Source organism: Chiloscyllium punctatum, chromosome 11 (genome assembly GCF_047496795.1).
Source record: "Chiloscyllium punctatum isolate Juve2018m chromosome 11, sChiPun1.3, whole genome shotgun sequence".
In the NCBI taxonomy this organism is placed as follows: Eukaryota; Metazoa; Chordata; class Chondrichthyes; order Orectolobiformes; family Hemiscylliidae; genus Chiloscyllium; species Chiloscyllium punctatum.
In genome coordinates, this window is record NC_092749.1 from 39,714,515 (window position 1) to 39,737,526 (window position 23,012).

General features: G+C 39.4%; 1 protein-coding gene across 4 annotated transcripts in view; it reads right to left on the minus strand.

The window, feature by feature from the left end:
• plekhh2 (pleckstrin homology domain containing, family H (with MyTH4 domain) member 2) overlaps nucleotides 1-23,012 on the minus strand; it is a 115,997-nt gene that overhangs the window by 14,170 nt on the left and 78,815 nt on the right. For all 4 annotated transcript variants that reach the window (XR_011961817.1, XM_072580661.1, XM_072580660.1 and 1 more), the window contains exons 17-24: nucleotides 22,248-22,427; nucleotides 21,408-21,516; nucleotides 18,504-18,616; nucleotides 16,688-16,867; nucleotides 9,916-10,013; nucleotides 8,611-8,788; nucleotides 7,884-8,039; nucleotides 4,687-4,784 (exon numbers count right to left, since the gene is read on the minus strand). Coding sequence is in view for 3 of the 4 variants with exons in the window: in XM_072580661.1 (XP_072436762.1) it covers nucleotides 4,687-4,784; nucleotides 7,884-8,039; nucleotides 8,611-8,788; nucleotides 9,916-10,013; nucleotides 16,688-16,867; nucleotides 18,504-18,616; nucleotides 21,408-21,516; nucleotides 22,248-22,427 (1,112 nt within the window). In the remaining variant the exon portion in view is untranslated. The remainder of the gene's footprint in view (nucleotides 1-4,686; nucleotides 4,785-7,883; nucleotides 8,040-8,610; nucleotides 8,789-9,915; nucleotides 10,014-16,687; nucleotides 16,868-18,503; nucleotides 18,617-21,407; nucleotides 21,517-22,247; nucleotides 22,428-23,012) is intronic.

The following is a 23,012-nucleotide window of genomic DNA, read 5'->3' on the forward strand; positions in this document are numbered from 1 at the left end:
AGAAATGTTTTAAATAGAAAGGTCAAAATTATATTTCTGACAGAAATGTTTGAAGAGAGACCACTCAGAGGAGGGAAAGAAAGGTACTTGCTGATGTAGGGAATGTTATAGAAGCTCTGAGAGTTTGAAGAACTCAACTAGCCAGAGAGAAGCAAATCATGCAGTGTGTCTCTTGCATGTAAGTTAAGTTCCTGAGAAAAGATTTTTAGAACGTTAGCACTAACAGGAGAAAACAGATATGAGAATGCTCAACAGATATGAGAATGCTCATGAGAATGAGACTGTCAAATTGATACTGGGCAGTCCCAATAATCTAAAGAAAGGCAACACCTTCATCCATAGTGTACCAAGATGCAAAAATGAGGTTGTATTAAAATCTGGAAATCTCAGCTAAAATTCTTAAATTATCAGTAGAAACTAATAACTGGAAAACTAAAACACTATAGAGTAATGTTTTGAAAAGCTATTACATTATTAGCTTTATACAGAATCTATTTTAAACAAACCTTGCAGACTTTGGTCCAGACTGTCATCACAATGAATAGCTGAAAATTTCAAAAACCCAGAGTCAGAACTTTGTCCTGACATGTGGACATTTCAGATTTCTGTGTGGGCAAGTTTGTGGATGTCTCAAACTTCATCTGTGTGCATACCCTAGATAGAGCTGATCATTTAAATGGCCAGCTGTCATTCATTGGAGTTTGGTATTCCTGCTGTATGGAATACAGAGCGCAAAAAGCAAAACAGGTCAGCGTAGGTTTGTTCCAGTGAACTTACTTTGGGTAGCTGAGGAATCTCTTTGGAGAGGTGATGCCCCTCTAGGTGTTGCCCCAGGTCATATCAGGGTATCCAAAGCCCTTCTGTGGGGCATTAAGTGCATTTGTGGGATTGTCAGGTATCTTTTGGGATTGCAAAATTATGTCAAATGTCAATCTAAAAATGTACAAACCTCTTCTTTGGAACTGTCAAAGCTTTCAAAGAACCTATGAATTAGGAGCTGGAAAAGATGATGTCCTTTGAGCTTACTCCGCCATTTGGATCTGATTACTCCAGGCCATCATGGGGCCATGCCTAGGATTGGATGACATTAGCATTATGTGGGAGAAGAGTTATGAGTGGTGAGGTGTAAGAGGGATTTTTTGGTTTTATTCTTTTCTGTTCTGCAGTGCAGGTGCACAGGGACAGCTTCAGTCAGCAATCTTCACTTTCATTCTGGGGAACCTCTTAGGGGAACCTGGTCACCCTGGGACCTCCCAGGACACTTTCTCCCAGGCTGGGTCCTTTAAGAGTAAAAGTTAGTAACAATGGAAATCCTGAAATTAAGCTGTGAGTCAATTATGTGAGAGAGACAGAGCCATGACATGTTGTTAACACTAAGCCATATTTGCCATAAGAGCTGGGGAATGAATATTAATTATGCTTACTAATCAAGTATTCTCATGTACCTTGAATATTTTTTATTATTAAGAAGCTATTTATTAACAAATTTAGGGTGAAACAAAGAAATGTTACTTGCCTGACTTTCCTGATGAATTATTTTGACAAGAAGTGGTTAACTCGTTCACTGACAAGAGTTTAGTATCTAAATGGAAAATTGGTAATGGCGGCACAGTGGCTCAGTGGTTAGCACTGTTGCCTCACAGCGCCAGAGACCCGGGTTCAATTCCCACCTCAGGCGACTCTCTGTGTGAAGTTTGCACATTCTCCCAGTGACTGCGTGGGTTTCCTCCGGGTGCTCCAGTTTCCTCCCACAATCCAAAAATGTGCAGGTTAGGTGAGTTGGCCATGCTAAATTGCCCGTAGTGTTAGGTGAAGGGGTAAATGTGGGGGAATGGGTCTGGGTGGGTTGCGCTTTGGCGGGTCGGTGTGGACTTGTTGGGCTGAAGGGCCTGTTTCCACACTAAGTAATCTAATCTAAATGTTAATATAATTTGGATCAGTTTACGTTCAAAGATCCTTAATTGCTGAGAATGCTTTGTTAAGGATTTAAGATCAAGGGTGAAAAATCCATCTGAAACCCAAGATTAAAATTCCTTACAAAGTTCATGGCTACATCAACTAGACAGAAAATGACATGACCCTCTCTCACTAGTATCCTTACATACACATGAGGAAGGACACCACTTTGACTGGGACAGCACATCCATTCTAGGACAAGCCAAACAGAGACACGCACAAGAATTCCTCGAAGCATGGCATTCCAACTGGAACTCTATCAACAAATACATCAAGTTAGAACACATCTACTACCCCCTGAGAAGAATAACAGGAAATGATATTACCAATCCAAACATATAAATAGAAGGCAGTGCTTTGCTTGGAGGCCCACTGAAGATGTTACCTATTAGGGTGATGAAACGTCTGGAAATGAACCTTCCAGATTAGTGACCAAACCTACATCCAGAACCTCAACTGAGCTACAAATCTTCTCAAAACTTGCAAAGGCAAGGACTGATTAGGGATAGTCAACATGGCTTTGTGCATGGGAGATCATGTCTCACTAACTTGATTGAGTATTTTGAAGTAATAAAGAGGATTGATGAGGGAAGAGCGGTTGACGTGATCTCTATGGACTTCAGTAAGGCATTCGACAAGGTTCTCCATGGGAGACTGGTTAGCAAGGTTAGATCTCATGGAATACAGGAAAAACTAGCCATTTGAATACAGAACTGGCTCGAAGTTAGAAGACAGAGGGTGGTGGTGGAGGATTGCTTTTCAGACTGGAGGCCTGTGAACACTGGAGTGCAGCAAGGATCGGTACTGGGTCCTCTACGTTTTGTCATTTATATAAATGATTTCGATGTGAGCATAAGGGGTATAGTTAGTAAGTTTGCAAATGACATCAAAATTGGAGTGTAGTGGACAGTGAAGTCGGTAATCTCATATTACAATAGGATCGTGATCAGATGGGCCAATGGGCTGAGGGGTGGCAGATGGAATTTAATTTAGATAAATACGTGGTGCTACATTTTGGGAAAGCAAATCTCAGCATAACTTGTACACTTAGTGGTAGGGTCTTAGGGAGTGTTGCTGAACAAAGAGACCTTGGAATGCAGATTCAAAGCTCCTTGAAAGTGGAGTTGCAGGTAGAAAGGCATTTGATATGCTTTCCTTTATTGGTCAGAGTATGGAGTACAGACGTTGAGAGGTCATGTTGCAGCTGTACAGGACATTGGTTAGGCCACTTTTGGAATATTGCGTGCAATTCTGGTCTCCTTCCTATTAGAAGGATGTTGTGAAACTTGAAAGGGTTCAGAAAAGATTTACAAGGATGTTGCCAGGGTCAGCAGATTTGAACTATAGGGAGAGGTTGAGTAGGCTGGGGTTGTTTTCCCTGGAGTCTTGGAGGCTGAGGGGTGACATTATAAAATTATGAGGGGCATGGATAGGATAAATAAACAAAGTCTTTCCCCTGGGGTGGAGGAGTCCAGAACTCAAGGACATAGGTTTAAGGTGGGAAGGCAAAGATGTAAAAGAGAACTAAGGGGCAACCTTTTCACGCAGAGGGTGGTACGTGTATGGAATGAGCTGCCAGAGGAATTGGTGGAGGCTAATAAAATTGCAAAACTTAAAAGGCATCTGGATGGGTATATGAATAGGAAGGGCTTGGAGGGATATGGGCCGGGTGCCGGCAGGTGGGACTAGATTGGGTTGGGATATCTGGTCAGCATGGACGGGTTGGACCGAAGGGTCTGTTTCCATGCTGTATGACTCTGTGACTCTGAAGTAATTTGAAGTGCAATCACTATGTTCTCTGAATGTGCTTAGAACTTAGAATCCCTACAGTGTGGAAACAGGCCCTTCGGCTCAGCAAGTCCACACTGACCCTCCAAAGAGTAACCCACCCTGACCCGTTCCCTTATTTCTCTACATTTCCCCTGACTAATGCACCTAATATTACGGGCAATTTAGCATGACGAATCCACCTAACCTGCACATCTTTAGGTTGTGGGAGAAAATCTGGAGGATGTGCAAACTCCACACAGTAATAGTCAGAGGCTGGAATCGAACCTGGGTCCCTGGCACTGTGAGGTTGCAGTGCTAACCACTGAGCCACTGTGCCGCCCCCATGTTGTTAAATCAAAAAATGGGGACAGCCCATTTGCACATATCAAGGTTCCACAGACCTTGTTTTAGGAATGTTGGTTGAAGGATGGAGGTACTGACAAAGATACTAGAGAGAACAACCATCTTTTCTTCAGAATAATGCCATGCAACCTCTTATATTTGTCTGAAAAGCAGCAGCATCTGCGTGATGCTATTGGAGTGTCTTAAGCTCATGAAAAGCACTACACAAATACAACATATTTCTTTATTTACATGAGGTAGTTGTTTAAATGAAGCTATCCTGCAATATAAAAGGGCATTTATAAGTAGTTAGCAAACAGATATAGGATTTTAAACAATGCACTGAGTGGGAAATCAACAAGTTCACAAACTGCTCAGTTCCCACTTTGCACATGTTCCACTCTCATCAGTACTCTTTCTGTTAGATGAGAACTTTTATGATGATATTAAAATAAATGCACAAGTCAATTGCAAAATGTTTCCTAATTTTCCATTAGAATATAATAAAATGACCAGTGAAGAATAATATAAAGGAAATTGATTGTATTGTAGAACCTTTGCAAGGAAGATGGTGAAGATGAAGATTGTTATGCTAACTGTATCTGCCTCAAACATTACCTATTCTTATAGGTGAGCCGGACAGTCCTAGTTCCCTCAAATTTGCCAGGATGCTGTTCCTTGGAAACCTGCTCCCATTTGCATATTATATCACAAATCTGAATGAAGAAACAAAAGTTATTGAACTGATTTTCTATCAAGTTAGTAACAATGTACTACTAAGTAACATTAGATTCATGTTGCATAATATTGCAGAAGGTTCTGTAATGGCAAAATAAATCTGAACCAAGAATGTAAATTGCTAAATGCAGCATTTGTAGTTATTTTGGTCACAAAGCTTACTGGAATTTCATAATAAAGATACGGAAAATTCCCTGAAAACTCTTGAGTTGAACAATAATCAATTTAAATTGCAATTTAAAATCATAATCATCAACTAGACTATATAAATTTTAAATTTTTACATAAATTAATTTGAACAAGTTTTAAATTAAACTCATCAATACAAATAGGCTCATTTGGTATAAAAACAGTACTGGAGAATCTTAAGTCTGGCAGTATCTGCAGAGACAGAAAAGAGTTAGCATTCTGAATCCAGTTCAATACCTCTTCAGGACTTCAGTATTCTGCTTTAATTCTTGCCAATCATTTCTGAACCCTTTTAAGTTTCACAACATCCTTCCAATAGGCGGGAGACCAGAATTGCATGCAATATTCCAATAGTGGCCTAACCAATGTCCTGTACAGCCAAAACCTGACTCCTAACTCCTATTTTCAATACACTGATCAATAAAGGCAAGCATACCAAACACCTTCTTCACTATCTTACCTACCTGTGACTCCACATTCAAGGAAGTATAACACTGCACTCCAAGGTCTTTGTTCAGCAACACTCCCCAGGACTTTACCATTAAGTATATAAGTCCTGCCCTGATTTTCCTTTCTAAAATGCAGCACCTCACATTTATCTAAATTAAACTCCATCTGCAACTCCTCGGCCCATTGGCCCATCTTTTTTTTATTCATTCATAGGATGAGGGCATCACTGGACAGGCAGAATTTATTGCCCATTCTTAATTACCTAAATCAGATAAGGACAGTAGTTTCCTTCCCCACAGACAATTAATGAACCGGATGGATTTTTCCCGACAATCGGCAATGAATTCATGGTCATCATTAGACTCTTAATATTATTATCAAATTCCACCATGGTGGGATTGAAACCCATGTCCCTCGACATTATCTGGGTCAGCAGTCCAGTGATAATACCACTAAGCCATCGCCTCCTTTGATCAAGATCCTCTGCAAAGTACAATAGTTCTTGAACTGAATGATTAAAACACCAGTTAAGTAACTCACATGACTCTTGGAAGGTCCTTTAAAAATAAGAAGTTTATACCAGTGGAAATTCTGAAATTAAGTTGTGAGTCAATTATGTGAGAGGGGCAGAGCCATGATATATTATGAACACTAGCAATATGTAATAAACTTATGTGACCATTTTGGATCATTGCACAACTTCAGCAAATCCCTCCTAATCCATTGCCATCAACTTGCAAAAGGCAACTAGAGGTGGGCAATAAATGCTGGCCAAGGCAGCAATCCCACAAATGAATAAAGAACACATCCACAGCCATGGATGTTAATAAGTGTTGATGTTTCCAATATTTTCAAGCTGTTGTAGTGTGGTGACACAGTAGCTCAGTGCTTAGCACTGCTGCCTCACAGCACCAGGGACCTGGGTTTGATTCCAGCCTCGAGCAACTGTGTGGAGTTTGCGCATTCTCCTTGCATCTGTGTGAGGTTTCCTCCCACAATTCAAAAAAACGTGCAGACTAGTTCGAGTGGCCATGCTAAATTGCCCATAGTGTCCCGGTGAGATGGATTAGCCATGGAAAATGCAGGGAGACAGAACAGGGGCTGGGTTTGGGTGGGATGCTCGTCAGAAGGGTGGTGTGTACTTGTTGGGCCGAATGGCCTGTTCCCACACTGTTGGGATTCTATACAAGCCTGGTTTTCCATTAGATGAATTATTTTTTTCTAGCTTTGCCAGACTCAAATCACACAGAACTACAAGTCAGGTCTTCACTAATGTCATTGGTATGAGTGAGAATGCTTTTCTGTCAGTAGTGGCTAATAGGAGATAGAGCTTAGCGGTGAAATATGGATGGCATAGGCAAAGCTTTAAGGTGCTATCTCACAGAACAGACTTCATCCAAACTCTCCAAGTCAGCAAGTAACTTGGATACTTGCGCACATGATGGAAAATATGCTACTGCTCGAGTAACCTGACCCTGCATAAGTGGTGTGGCCAGTGGTATTTCCATATCAGGGTGCACATACTAGGAAATTTGGGCCACTTTCAAACTAAGGGATATCTACGCAAAGACATAAATATGCTTATGGACGTTAGAACATAGAGAAAGCACAAAGCTTGGAACAGGTCAGCAATGATGTATCATTTCATATGTTATGTATATGAATATACGCTGTTAATAAGTGTAAGTATCTCAGGAGCATATACTCAGCATTCACTCTGCAGTAGATTTGATATTATAATTTTGTTTCATGAATGTTTAATGCAAAGATTGCTGTGATAGTTTCAGATACTTTAGTCAAAAGCCCATCTTGACAGCTGTGTGAATATGTTTACAGATCTGTTACTGAGGTAACAGTTGCAATGATACGCTTACCTTGTATATCAAAAGTTGTGCACTGTTCAGTATAAACCAAGAATCCCAGAGCATTTTACAGCGAATGAGTGTAATGTTAATGTTTGAATGAATTACCAGTTAAAGTGGTAGAACAAATGATGTTAAGAGATGCCAAGTTTGACTGGTTGAAATCAAATAGCTTTTTGCTATCCATGACTTTTTTCTAACGTTCTTATTAATTTATAAAACCCAACAACTGCCTTTTTGTGAAAGCAGTTAGTAGGTTTTAATATTTACTTTTCCTGTTCTTTCAATTACCTATTCCTTCTTGTGCAAATATTGACTTTTCCTTTCAGCTCTGTAAAAAGTGCTGACAATAAAAAGGGACTTCTCCAGGCTGACCATGTATTAATTTACAATACAATATTTAGGACTACAGAAGGGTCACTGTTAAAAAGAGTGTCTGATGCCCTTGTCGATTTACTACATAATTCCAGTTCCTGGTTGCTCATATTTAGCATCCACAGATTCATAACTCCAATAAATTAAGTCCTTCAACTAATGGTAAGTCAATATGATTATTTCTTCATGCCACACATTTACCTTTATGCTTCCTTGAGGACAGTGTTCTTGGTCATTTCCTGAGGGATCATCTGTGAAAAGAAAGAATCCAGACTGCGCTGGTTTCCTCATGCCAATGTCTTGATTCAGAGTGTGAAGAAATTCTTCCACTGTGGTTGATGCATCAAATCCCACAACCTATATTTTTTGACACAAAAATTTTAAAGTTAATGAAGCTTCAAAATGGCTCAGTTTGCTTATGTTTGGAGGAAGACTCATACAATTGAAAAGATAATTAACATACTAAGTTATTAAAACAAATTAAAATATAATCAGTGCTTTAAACATCAATCACATTTTTCACATTTTTTTCTAAACCATTAAGCAATCATTTTGTGGACAGTGGAGTTCCATTGTTACATTTCATTTTGTTACCATTAGTTAATTCATTGCCCTCAGCTTGACTGGAATTCCATTGGAGCAACAAGTTTCAACTTTGATAAGAACTTTGACTTCCAAACATTTGAAATAATCAGCTGTAAGGTTTCTTCAGTATTGCCATGCAGAAAAGCACATTTTCAAGACTCAACAATTAATTTTTATTAAATTTACAATACAATATTCAGGACCATAACTTTTACTACTGGTTAAATAATAAAGAATAACTTTACATTATATTGCATGTCTTTATCATGTTATCAGGATGCCCTGCAGCAATTCACATCCAATAAAAGTCACTTTTTTAAACTGATGTGAGCAAGATGCCTACTTGGTATGTGCCATTCATGAAATGTACAGGAATGCTGAAAGGTAAGGAATGGTGATAAGGATTTCTCAAGAGAATTGATAGGATTTCCATCCTGGAAGGCTTTGATACACGATCGCCATTTTTCTGAGTTCTCTCCATTGACCGTTGGCAGTATATGGCATACTTTCCTATTTCCGTTCTGGAATTTGAATACAGTTAGGTGTTGTTATTTTGTCTGGAACAATGTGAAACTGTACAGTTCAATAACAAAAATCAGCAAGATATTCATAAATCAATTTAAATTTCTTGCCGTTACAGGCATTTCTATGATAAGGTAATGGTGCAGTGAGTGGATGAACAGGATAATTCAGACAATAATTGACAAACACCATTTAGACTTCAGAAATTGCTGAAAAAGTGACTGAAATGAAAAGTTGTTTTTGAAATTCAATCTGTTTCATTCTTAAAATCTATGACAATTAAACCTGAAGGAATGAGATACCTCATTTATAATTGTTCATTTTCAGTTCCCATGCAAGTTCGATTCACAGTCATTCATACAGCACATCATTAACGGCCTGAGACTGATCAAGCATGAGGCTCAAATTTTTATGATGAGTTTTATTTGTATGTGATATGCAAATACAGGAATCTCACATCAATCAATTCATTTCAATGTAGATGCAAAGATACATTTTCATAAAAATAACAGTGCAGCTGCTGGAAATATGAAACAAACACAGAAAATACTGAAGAAACTCAAAGTCTGTCTGTATCTTTGAAGAGAGAAACAAAATTAACATTTCAAATCCAGTCTGTCTTTTCTTTAGTTCTGCTGATTTCCTTCAGCATTTCTGGCGATATCTGGAGCGAATGCAGAGTCAACATTTCAGGTCCAGTGACTCTTCTTCAGAGCTGCATGTTCTCTCCACAGATCTTCCATGCTTGCCTGTAGTTCTCCAGGATTTCTGGCAGCATCCGCGGAGTCAATGCAAGGTCAACTTTTCAGGTTCAGTGACTCTTCCTCAGAATTCGGTTTTCCCTCCACAGATACTTCCAGACCTGCTGAAGTTCTCCAGCAATTTGTTTTTGTTTCAGATTTCCAGCATATGCAGTTCTATGTTTTGTTCTCCAGCATTTTGTGTGTGTGAATGCATTTTCGTAATGCTAGCAGGGGAGCTCAAACAATAACTTTTGGATCTGTACATTTAATCTTGCATCTGTCATTGTCTCACATTGCAATTGATATAAAAAGTGCCTTTTACCGTACCACCATTACTTACACTGAAATTATTGACCATCTTTATTTTATAACTTCTTACATACCTAGGTTCTGCATTTTGCTGCAGGTGATGTTTGAGCAACCAAAGGAAAGGATGCTGAGGAAGAAAAAGACCAACACACAGAGCCAAGAACTGCAATCCCTAAAAGGTATAAAAGTTAATTTTAAAGAGATATTTTTGGGAAAAAATATTAAAAACTATTAAAACCATTTCTCTGATTAGACCTACTGTAAAATTGGTAAAATGATCACAAGACCAGAAAATATTGGAGCAGAATTAAGCCATTCAACCGTAGAACTTGCTCTGTCATTTGATCATGGCTGATATGTTTCTCAACCCCATTCTACAGCCTTCATCCCATAAACTTTGTTTGCCTTACTAATCAAGAACATATTTATCTCTGTCTTAAATACACTCAATCACTTGGCCTCCACAGCCTTCTGTGCCAATGAGTTCCACAGAGTCACTACCCTCTGGCTGATGAAATTCCTTAGAAGCAAAGTTTGGGAGATGATTTGTAGCTCGGGTGCTCGTTGTTGTGGTTCTGTTCGCCGAGCTGGGAATTTGTGTTGCAAATGTTTCGTCCCCTGTCTAGGTGACGTCCTCTGTGCTTGGAAGCCTCCTGTGAAGCGCTTCTGTGATGTTTCCTCCGGCATTTATAGTGGCTTGTCTCTGCCGCTTCCGGTTGTCAGTTCCAGCTGTCCGCTGCAGTGGCCGGTATATTGGGTCCAGGTCGATGTGTTTTAAAACAGGGAAGTTATACTGCAACTATACAGGGTGCTGGTACATCGACCTGGACCCAATACACCGGCCACTGCACCAGACAGCTGGAACTGACAACCGGAAGCGGCAGAGACAAGCCACTATAAATGCCGGAGGAAACATCACAGAAGCGCTTCACAGGAGAGTCCCAAGCACTGAGGATGTCACCTAGACTGGGGACGAAACGTTTGCAACACAAATTCCCAGCTCGGCGAACAGAACCACAACATTCCTTAGAAGCACTCAGTCTTCAGTAAAGTTGTTCCATTTTTTCCACAAAATTACTACACATTTGGAACTTCCGTTGTTTGGTATTTGTGACTTCATGTTAAGTGAAATATTGAAATTAAGATTGAATCAATTGACTTTGCTTTCGTTTAATCTTTCGTGCTAATAAATTTGAGTCAGTGTTCTCATCAAGCGGCATCCTCTTGAGATTTAAATCACTGAGAATAGTGTAGATAATATAGTGAAGAGACTTTAGATACATCACCTTGGTTAGATTTGAACTCAAGTTATAGACACAAAATAACAAGATGATAATCCAATGCACCACCCAGTCTTTGTGCATTACATAATAACTGGGAACAGGAGTAGGCCATCTCACCCTTACAGTCCACTCCGCCATTCAATATGATCATGGCTGATCTTCTCATGGCCTCAGCCTCACTTACCTACCCTCTCTCCACAGCCCTAAATTGTTTTACTGTTCAAAAAAGTATCTACCTTAGCTTTAAAAACATTACTGAGGAAGCCTTAACTACTTCACTGGGCAGGGAGTTCCATAGATACACAACCTTTTGCGTGAAGAAGTTCCATCTCAATTCAGTCCTAAATCTGCGCCCCCTAATTTTGAGGCTATACCCTCTTGTCCTAGTTTCACCTGCCAGTGGAAACATCCTCTCTCCTATCTTATACATTCCCTTCATAATTTTACATGTTTCTATAAGATCCCCCCTCATTCTCCTAAATTCCAATGAATATAATCCCACTCTCTCCTCAGAAGCCAACCCCCTCAACTCTGGAATCAACCTAGTGAATCTCCTCTGCACCCCTCTAGTGTCAGTACATCCTTTCTCAAGGAGTGAGACCAAATCTGCAAGCAGTACTCCGGGTGTGGCCTCACCAGCACCTTGTACAGTTGCAGTATAACTTCCCTGTTTTAAAACTCAACCCCTTTAGCAATGAAGGACAAAATTACATTTGCATTTGTAATCACTTCTGTGATTCATGCACAAGGACACCCAGGTCCCTCTGCACAGCAGCATGCTGTAATTATTTTTTTTCCCATTCAAGTCAGTCCTTTTCTCTGTTATTACTACCAAAATGGATGACTTCATATTTATGAATATTGTACTACATCTGCCAGACCCATTCACTTAAAGTAACAATGTCCCTCTGCACACTTTGCCCTACCACTCATCTTATGTGTCATCTGCAAACTTTAACACACTACACATGGTCCCCAACTCCAAATCATCTTTGTATAATTGTGAATAATTGCGTTTCTAGCACTAATCCTTGAGGCACACAACTAGTCACCGATCGCCAACCAGAAAAATACTCATTTATTCCCCCTGTTTGCTTCCTGTTAGTTAACAAATTCTCTATCCATGCTAATATATTACCTGTAATGCCATGCATCTTTATCTTATGCAGCAGCCTTTTGTGTGACACCTTGTTGAATGACTTTTGGAAACCTAGATACACCACATCTGCTGGGTCCCCGATGTCCACCTTGCTCATAATGTCTTTATAGAATTCCAGTGTTTTTAAACAGTGGCATCACACTTGCTGTTTTCCAATCTGCTAGAACTGCTCCAGAGTCCAGCAGATTTTGGAAAATTTCCACAAGTGAATTTGCAATTTCCCCTGACATCTCTTTTTGTACCCTGGGATGCATTTCATCAGGGGTGGGAGACTTGTCTACCTTTAGCTCCATTAGCTTGTCAAATGCTACCTCTTTCACTACCTCTTTCTAGGTCCTCAACTATCTTCGTCGCCATATCAGTATCTGGCATGTTATTCATGTCCTCCACTGTGACGACAGACACAAAATACCTGTTCAATGCGTCAGCCATTTCCTCAAATCCCATTACTAAATCGCCCTTCTCATCCTGTAAAGGGCCAATGTTTACCTTAGCCACTCTTTCTCGGTTCATATATCTATAGAAACTTTTTCTATCTGTTATATTGTTTACAGTAAATAAGTTGCATTTTATGTATGAATTAGTGTGCATTTCTCAAGAAAGGGAGGCGAGAGAGGAGGGGTTAGCATTTTTGATAAGGGATAGCATTACAGTTTTACTGAGGAGGGCATTTTTGGAAATACATCCAGGGACGTTAATTGGGTGGAACTGAGAAATAAGGAAGGGATGATCACCTCATTGGGATTGTATTATAGACCCCATAATAGTCAGAGGGAAATTGAGAAACAAATTTGTAAGGAGATTTCAGTAATCTGTAAAAATCATAGTGTGTTTATGGTCAGGGATTTTAACTTTCCAAACATAGATCGGGACTGCCATAGTGTTTATAGATGGGGAAGAATTTGTTAAGAGTGTACAAGAATGTTTTCTGATTCAGTAAGTGGATGTACCTACTAGAGAAGGTGCAAAACTTGACCTACTTTTGGGAAATAAGGCAGGGCAGGTCACTGAGGTGTCTGTGAGGGAGCACTTTGGGGCCAGCGACCATAATTCTATTAGTTTTAAAATAGTGATGGTAAAGGGTAGACCAGATCTAAAAGTTGAAGTTCTAAATTGGAGAAAGGTCAACTTTGACAGTATTAGGCAAGAATATTCAAAAGCTGATTGGGTGCAGATGTTCTCAGGTAAAGGGAAGGCTGGAAAATGGGAATCTTCAGAAATGGTATAACGAGAATCCAGAGACAGTATATTCCTGTTGGGTGAAAGGAAAGGCTGGGAGGTGTAGGGAATGTTGGATGACTAGAGAATTTGATGGTTTGGTTAAGAAAAAGAAGGAAGCATATATATGTCAAGTATAGACAGGAAAGATAGAGTGAATTTTCGAATACTATAAAGGCAGTAGGAGTATACTTAAGAGGGGAATCAGGAGGGCAAAAAGGGGACATGAGATAGCTTTGGCAAATAGGGTTAAGGAGAATCCAAAGGGTTTTTACAAATACATTAGTGGACAAAAGAGTTTACTACAGAGCAAATAGGGCCCCTCAAAAATGAGCTAGGCAGCCTTTGTGTGGAGCCACAGGAGATGGGGGAAGATACTAAACAAGTATTTTCGATCAGTTTTTACTGTGGAGAAGGACATGGAAGATATAGAATGTGGAGAAATAGATGGTGACATCTTGAAAAATGTCCATATTACAGAGGTGGTGGTGCTGGGATGTCTTGAAATGCAGAAAGATGGATAAATTCCCAGGACCTGATCAGGTGTACCCTAGAACTCTGTGGGAAGTTAGGGAAATGATTGCTCGGCCCCTTGCTGAGATGTTTGTATCATCGATAGCCACAGGGGTGAGGTGCCAGAAGATTGGAGGTTGGCGAACATGGTACCATTATTTTAGGTAGGCGGTAAGGACAAGCCAGGGAGCTATAGACCAGTGAGCCTGACGTCAGTAGTGGGCAAGTTGTTGGAGTGAATCCTGAGGGACAGGATTTACACGTATTTAGAAAGGCAAGGACTGATTAGGGATAGTCAGCATGACTGTGTGTGGGAAATCATGTGTCACGAACATGATTGAGTTTTTTGAAAAAGTAACAAAGAGAATTGATGAGGACAGAGTGGTGGGCTTGACCTATATGGACTTCAGTAAGGCACCCCCGTGGGAGATTGGTTAGCAAGATTAGAGCTCATGGAATACAGGGAGAACTAACCATTTGGATATAGATCTAGCTAAAAGGTAGAAGACAGAAGATGGTCTTGGAGGGTTGTTTTTCAGAATGGAGACCTGTGTGATCAGTGCTGTGCCACAAGGATCAGTGCGGTGTCTGCTATTTTTTGTCATTTATATAAATGATTTGGATATCAACATGGGAGCTATAGTTAATAAATTTGCAGATGACACCAAAACTGGAGGTGTGGTGGACATTGAAGAAGGAGGTTACCTCAGATTACAAAGGGATCTTGATCAGATGGGCCAAAGGGCTGAGGAGTGGCTGATAGAGTTTAATTAAGATAAATGCAAGGTGCTGCATTTTAGGAAAGCAAATCTTAGGAGGACTTATACACTTAATGGTAAAGTCCTAGGGAGTGTTGCTGAACAAAGAAATCTTGAAGTGCAGGTTCATAGCTCCATGAAAGTAGAGTCACAGGTAGATAGAATAGTGAAGGTGGTGTTTGGTATGCTTTCCTTTACTAGTCAGAATATTGAGTATAGGATTCTGGATTAGTGGTGCTGGAAGAGCACAGCAGTTCAGGCAGCATCCAAGTAGCTTCGAAATCGACGTTTCGGGCAAAAGCCCTTCATCAGGAATGAGGGCTTTTGCCCGAAATGTCAATTTTGAAGCAACTTGGATGCTGCCTGAACTGCTGTGCTCTTCCAGCACCACTAATCCAGAATCTGGTTTCCAGCATCTGCAGTCATTGTTTTTACCTTATTGAGTACAGGAGTTGGGAGGTTATGTTGCAGCTGTACAGGACATTGATTAGGCCACTTTTGGAATATTACGTGCAATTCTGGACTCCCTCTTATCTGAAAGATGTTGTGAAACTTGAAAGGGTTCAGAAAAGATTTACAAGGATGTTGCCAGGGTTGGAGGAATTGAGCTTTAGGGAGAGGCTGAATAGGCTGGGTCTGTTTTCCATGGAGCATTAAAGGCTGAGGGGTGACCACATAGAAGTTTATAAAATCATGAGGGGTATGGATAACATAAATAGACAAGGTCTTTTCCCTGGAGTGGGGAAGTCTAGAACTAGAGGGCATAGATTTAGGGTGAGAGGGAAAAGATAGGGCGGGTGGCTCAGTGGTTAGCACTGCTGCCTCACAGCGCCAGGGACCCAAGTTCAATTCCCACCTCAGGCAACTGTCTGTGTGGAGTTTGCACATTCTCCCAGTGTCTGCGTGGGTTTCCTCTGGGTGCTCTGGTTTCTTCCCACAGTCCAAAGATGTGCAGGTTAGGTGAATTGGCTATGCTAAACTGTCCATAGTGTTAGGTGTAGGGGAATGAGTCTGGGTGGGTTGCTTTTCGGAGGGTCGGTGTGGACTTGTTGGGCCAAAGGGCCTATTTCCACACTGTTGGGAATCTAATCTAATATAAAAGGGACCCAAGGGGCAATTTTTTCACGCAGAGGGTGGTGCGTGTATGGAATGAACTAGAGGAAGTGATGGAGACTAGAACAATAGCAACATATAAAAGACACCTGGATGAGTATATGAATAGGAAAGGTTTGGAGAGATTTGGCCAGGTGCTGGCAAATGGGACTAGATTAGGTTGGGATATCTGGTCGGCATGGACGAGATGGACCGAAGAGTCTGTTTCCATGCTGTACAACTCTATGCCTTAAAGAATATATCAATATTTCATTGCTCCACAAATTGCTCACATCATTAATTGTACTTTTTAAAATTTGTAGAAATCAACAATTAATCTACCTAGTAGAAATCTTTACAATTAGAAACATTTGAACCATCCTTCCAACCTGTCATTTCAGTTTCCCGTTAGATTTCACTTCAGGATGTCTCCACAATCCCAGTAATTAACCAGGTGATAAATATCTAAAGTTCAAAGTCCTTCCATTTAAAGGAAATAATATTCAAACTATGGTGGAAGATAAGATAGCAGTTAAGTATGGGAACAACAGGAATATAACATTTTAATGTTTGCTGAAACAGTTTTCTTAATTTTCATTAAAAATCCAACCTTGCTCTCGCAATTATTTATTTGTTTCACAAGATGTGCACTTCTGTGAAGCACTACCAACCAGATATAATGAGAAACTGAGCTTTGAATGTATGAATAAGTCATAACTGACATTCTTGAGTAGCTCAGAATTCTCATCTAAGCAGCACATTTGTTTTTTTTACTAACAAACAATGCAAATTTTATTTTGAAAATTCTTCACATACACAATACCTGTATACATGCAGATTGGTTCTGGGTTTGTCGTTTTCTTGTTTGCTTGATTATTTGACAGTAGATTTCATTTTGCAACTCTTTATGCGTGAGACACACTTGTAAAACACTCTGAGCCAGTGATACATGATAATCAATTGCAGGGGCATCAATAGCAACATTGATGAATAACTGAGAAGTCTGTAGAATAAAACAAATATTTCATTTTATGACAATAGTTAACTACTTTATGCTATTGGTGATAAAAAATAGGAATCTCTTCTTTCTGAAGATTATAGTCTCAGGTTAGTCTGAAATCAAACTCGTGTTGGATGCAAGTCATCAGCAAAAGAACTGCCCACAAATTGGACTAAATTATCTTGGGAACCACAAGATCAGCTGGTGTGACATAGTATGAAAATGCTTCCTATATTTTGTAAGACAAAGAACATCAAACCACATTATTGAATTCTGAGGAAATGTGGAGGGACCATTTTGAATTTTGGGTGAGGTCACATGAGTAATTGGAAGTTTAAAAACTTACACTTCAGCAAAGCTACATATATTTTGATAGTCATGGGATCACAGTTTGGTTGAACTATCTAATTATTGACCCGAAGAATTGATAGATGGTACTGATTTATTCACTTTGGGGGACTGGACACATAATTCAAAGAATTATTAACAAGCCATCAAGAAATACTTTTTCACAAAATGTATAGTGAAAATGGGACTCCCACCTCTCTTTGCCCTCACAAGTATAATTTAATATAAATGTTCAAAGTTTCAATATCCAAGTTTTTGCAGGGTCAGTGATGATTCTTTGCTTCAGATGTAATCCCAACAATTATGTTACACCTGACAACCACCTGATGAAGGAGCAGCACTTGAAAGCAAGTGCTTCCAAATAAACCTGTTGGACTATAACCTAGTGTTGTGTGACTTTTAACATTAGGCCAAATGTCTTCTGCATTTAACAAAATATTGTCTTCAGTAGCATTTATGACAGTAAGTACTTTCATAATACCTCTCCCAATGCAAAAATTGAGTTCCAATTCATCAGTTCATTTATATTTCCCCAGTGCTGTATCAGAAAATATATTCATGACAATTGGGTGAAAGCATGCCAAAAGAGAAGTTTAATATTTGTTCAGTGGTACATAACCAAACACAATGCAATTTTTAACATCAGATTCTATGAATGACAATGAAATTCGAAATATTACTATTGCATTTTATGTTACCATCAATCAACATGAAAATATTAGCCTGGGGAATATTGCAAAAACAATACAACCCAATCTACTAAACATATTCAATATATATCATCCCATACACTGGTGAAATACATTGGCCTATGATTGCCCTAGCAGTGAATCTAATGATGTGCGGCGTGTCTTCTGTTTATTAGATCTTTATTTAAAGAGAAAGTTTTTACAATCACCAATAATTTCAGCATAAAGCAATGGACTCCACAGTTGTAATTATAATTTTCAGTTCAAGAGACATTGGAATAGTAAATATTACTATCATTTTATTAAAAGAGTTATTAGACAGAAATGGATGAACATTCCGTGGTGAGTTCAGTTTGTTTCTATTATACAAGTACAGCAACTTGACACAAATAATGTATTTCAATGATGAATCTGACAGCGGGATGACATTTTTATGAAGCAACTAACTGATCCATGCATGTCAATTCTTGGATTTTTGCCTTCAAGCATGTAACTACCTTAAGGTGAAGTTATTTTAGCACATGTAAAGCAAGTGCCTATAGTCTTGCCATTACTTTGGCAGCAAATTGTAGTGCGTACTAATCAATGTGAATCAATGTTACCTTAAACAATTTGAGCGCTTCAGTTTGTAAAGCTGCAGATGGTAGTGTGGTAAGAGGAGACACTATTCCATCTTTACTATAGCACAGAGTAGGGTGTGACCACAACTGGGAATCTGTCAAAGAGCAGAATCAGAGTAAAATAATTGAATAAATTGACTGTAAAAATTAATAAATTAAATAAAAAGTCATATTATTCATGTTTGAATCATTACAGTGTTAAATTTATGAGCTTAATAAGATTATTATATTTTGGTACTGTTGCTTTACGTTTAGGGTAAATGAAGAAGACTTTTTTTTTATTCATTTATGGGACGAGGTCATTGCTGGCCAGGTCAGCATTTATTGCCTATCCCTAATTGTCCAGATGGCAGTTAAGCGTTAACCACATTGCTGTGGGTCTGGAGTAACACATAGGTCAGACAAGGTAAGGATGGCAGTTTCCTTCTCTAAAGGGCATTAGTGAACCAGATGAGGTTTTCTGACAATTGACCCTGGATTCATGGTCATCATTAGACTTTTAATTCTAGATATTTATTGAATGCAAATTCCACCATCTGCAGAATTCGAACCTGAGTCTCTGGATTAACAGTCCATCAACAAGAAGGCTTGACCTTCTTGCCATTCTGTCTGACATTAATTTAATTGGATTGACATTGATTTGATTATTATAGATCAAAGAGCGACTTAGAAAGATAAGAAGCTATTTGAATTTTTAAACAATTGCTGCCAGATAGAGACATAGAGTCACAGAGGTGTACAGAATAGAAACAGATCCTTCAGTCCAACTCGTCCATGCCGACCAGATATCCCAACCCAATCTAGTCCCACCTGCCAGCACCCAGCCAATTTCAGCAATCAACTGGAAGTAAAATTCTCATTTTAAAATTTATGGATCTCTAGGAAGAGCATAATAACAATTACTACAGTCGTTTAAAATTGAGAAATTAAGTCAATTTAGTTCCACATCTGACTACAGGTTAACAACAATCAAGATGATGAATTAAGTAGTAAACATACAAGCCTAAGAATTTTCATTACTTGCCAGGACTCAACCCTGAGACTGCAGATAAAACTGTTTAATAAAACTAATTTAGTTTTTATAAATGTGACTGAATGATGCAGAGGCTAGACATTGGGATCTTGCTTAATTTGTCCACATCAGTTGTGGCTCAGATAGTGGCATATTTGCTTCTAAATTGGTTACAGATTCAAGTCCCAATCTAGGGCTTGGGCATAAAAAAAAATCAACATGACACTCCAATGCAGTACTTCACTGTTAGAGGTGCTGTCTTTCAGATGAGATGTTAAACTAAGGCTCCATTTATCAGGGTGCTTATTCTGATAGAACCCTTGGCATTATTTTGAAGAGGAACAGTAAGTTATCCCCACTGTCCCCATGATTTATTTCTCAACAGGAAATTAAATAAAATTATCTAGTCATTATCATAATGTTCCTTGTGGGACAAAACAGAAATTGCTGAAAAAAGTCAGCAGGTCTGGCAGCATCTGTGGGAAAAAAAACAGTCGATGATTGGGGTTCAGATCTAGTAATAGCTAGATAAAAGGTGTTATATATGATGGAGAGAGGGGTGGTGGGGTGGGGGTTGAAGAAGTGAGAGGATAGGTGCAGATGGAGTCCACAGGGAAAGAAAGACAGTTGGGGAACAAGAAGATGGATAATCAAGGAAGGAGAAAAGCTGACAATGGGGACAATTAGTAGGTGAAAAACAGTGGCTGTGAATGAAAGCAACGCAGGTGGTAATAAGGGCTGGGTAAAGTATATGGAAGAAGATGCTCAGACTCTAAAATTATTGAACTCAATATTAAGTCCTGAATGCTACAGAGTCCCCAAGTGGAAAATGAGATGGTGTTCTTCCAGTTTGCATTAAGCTTCAGTGGGGCACTGCAACAGGCCTAAGACAGAAATGTTGGCCAGGAAATACTCCTGCCACATGTTGAAGCTGCAGACAATTGGAAGCTCAGGGATATTATTGAGGTCGTAATGTAGGCATTCAGCAAATCAGTCACAGTGCTTCATGTCCCTGGTGTAGAGGAGACCACATTGTAAACTAGATTGAAGAAGTGCAAGTAAATCATTACTTCACCTCAAAGGTGTGTCTGGATCTTGCATAGTGAGGATGGAGGAAGTAAATGGACAGGTGTTACAGTTTCTGTGATTGCAAGGGAAGATATAGGTGATGCAGAGAGTAGAAGCGAAATGGACCCGGTGTCCCAGAGGGGTCTGTAGAATGCTGACAAGGGAGGGGAACACAAAATGTTTCTGGTGGTGGCATCTTGCTGGAGGTGGTGGAAATGGCAGCTTATAATCCTTTGGGTGTGAATGCTGATGGGGTGGAAAGTGAGAACTGGGAGACCCTATCAATGTGTGGGAAGGAAGAGAAGAGATGAGGGCAGAAGTGCAGGAAAAGGGTCAGGCATGCTTGAAGACTGCGAGGGCGAGGACATTTCTGAGGTCTTCCTGTGGAAGGCAGCATCACAGAACATATACGGTGGAGATGGCGAATCTGGTAGAATAGAATGGAGTCTTTACAGGGAGAAGGATGTGAGGATGTACACTTAAATGCACTCACCTTCTGAATCTGACAAATCATTGCAGGAATATAACTGCCACATTTCCTGAGGGTCCAGAGACAGAGCCGAAACAATTAATGATGAAAAGTTGAATGACTATGAGGTTCATAGCCTTGTTATCATATTTTGTTTACACATTAACTACTTTCATGGTTGGTTTCCCATCAACTCTTCCAGCCTTTATTAAAGATGGAGTGGATGGATTTAGGCCAGGAATCCGATTTTAAGGGAGTTAAAACCCTCATCTGATTCCAGACACAACTGTTTATTTTGGTTAACATAACCTCCCTCTGTGCCCAAAATATTACTTACAGGTATCACTATCTGCATTAAACAGGTTGCCAACGAGTTGTTCAAATTCAGTTCCCACATTTACATTAGTGCTGCCTGCAGCTATAGTTAGTTGATACAACCAGGTATCCTATGAAGAAAACAAAACATATTAAAACACCAGTACTTCATTCAAGCCCCAGTTAGATAACCAATTCTGTGATGTTCAAACTGGTCTGATTTTTAACCAAAAATCTACAGTGACTATACTCCAGCACTTGATAACAACTGATGGAAAAATGATCACTGTGAATGAGTAATCAAACTACATATCTCCTTCTCCTTCTCATTTTATTGAGGTATCAACAATGTCTTAGCAATATCATTATTGTCTTGGAGTGGGCCAGTCTTGGCTTCAGGTTCCCCTTCAGAGATGGGAACAGGAACTCGACTGGTAATTAATTACAATACTGAATGTGTGCTCCACTGTTTTTGGCTGGAACTATAAACTGGAGTCCTGTCTGGTCTCTCAGAGTTTGGTTGAAAAGATTCCCTGAGACTATTCAATGAAGGGCAGGGCAATTCTCCTGGTTTTCCAGCTAACAATTACTCAAACAACAGCTGAAACAGATACTTAGAATTTTGTTTTCTCAAATCACTTTGTGGGATCTTGCTGTGCATAAATTGGCTGCCATGTCTACATTCACAAGAGGGAATTGGCTGTAAACCTGTTTGGGACTTCTCAACATTGTAACCACACATCATAAATGCAAGTCCTGCATGAAGTCACTGTATAATACTGAAGAACATTAATTACAAATCTAAGTGTACATAGATTAATATAAAAGAGGTGGTATGCTTATTAAACAACTCTAAGTTTACCTTTTCATGTTTGGAGCCAATGAGGAGATAGGTAGGCCCCTGCTCTTTGGGATATATAGAAATTGTGTAATGTGTGGACAGAAGGCTACAACTGCTCGTCTCATAGTCTTCATCTGAGTCACACGATCGGTCTACTTCTTCGACTCTTGCTTCCACCAAGTTTATCTGACCTAATGGGAACTTGAAAACAAACAAAATGTGTTACAGATTGTGAATAAAGGCACTGTAGTACAGTGCATAACAAATATTTTTAAAACCACCTTTAATACAGAGAATAGACATGGGGCTAGCAAATTGATGGGATGAAAGACTGCTTCTCTCTTATTTGTAAGGGTGTGTGTGAAATGAGATTGAAGGGGTATGGGCCCCAGGGGAAGTACTTGAGATTTCCTCAAAGGCTACTTCTTGGTTTGTAGGGGCTACCTTTTGGTTTTCACTAATTCCTTCACTAGTCGATACAGTTACATTGTACCAATAACTTCTGTATTTGTGTTGACATTTGGGAGATTTTTATTCGCAGAAGCAGAACTGAAAGATTTCTCAATATCCTCACTAATCATAACCACTCTATTAAACTCAATGCCACAAACATGAGGAAATCGGAATTTACATTAACGCAAAATAACAGGCAAACATTAACAATGATTGCTTTTTGTCACCCAATAAAAAGCTGCAGACATGATACACACAAAAAAGTCACAAAGCTCACCATTAAAATCTTTTGCCTCAATCAACTTCACTTAGCCAAATAAAACTGGCAGATAC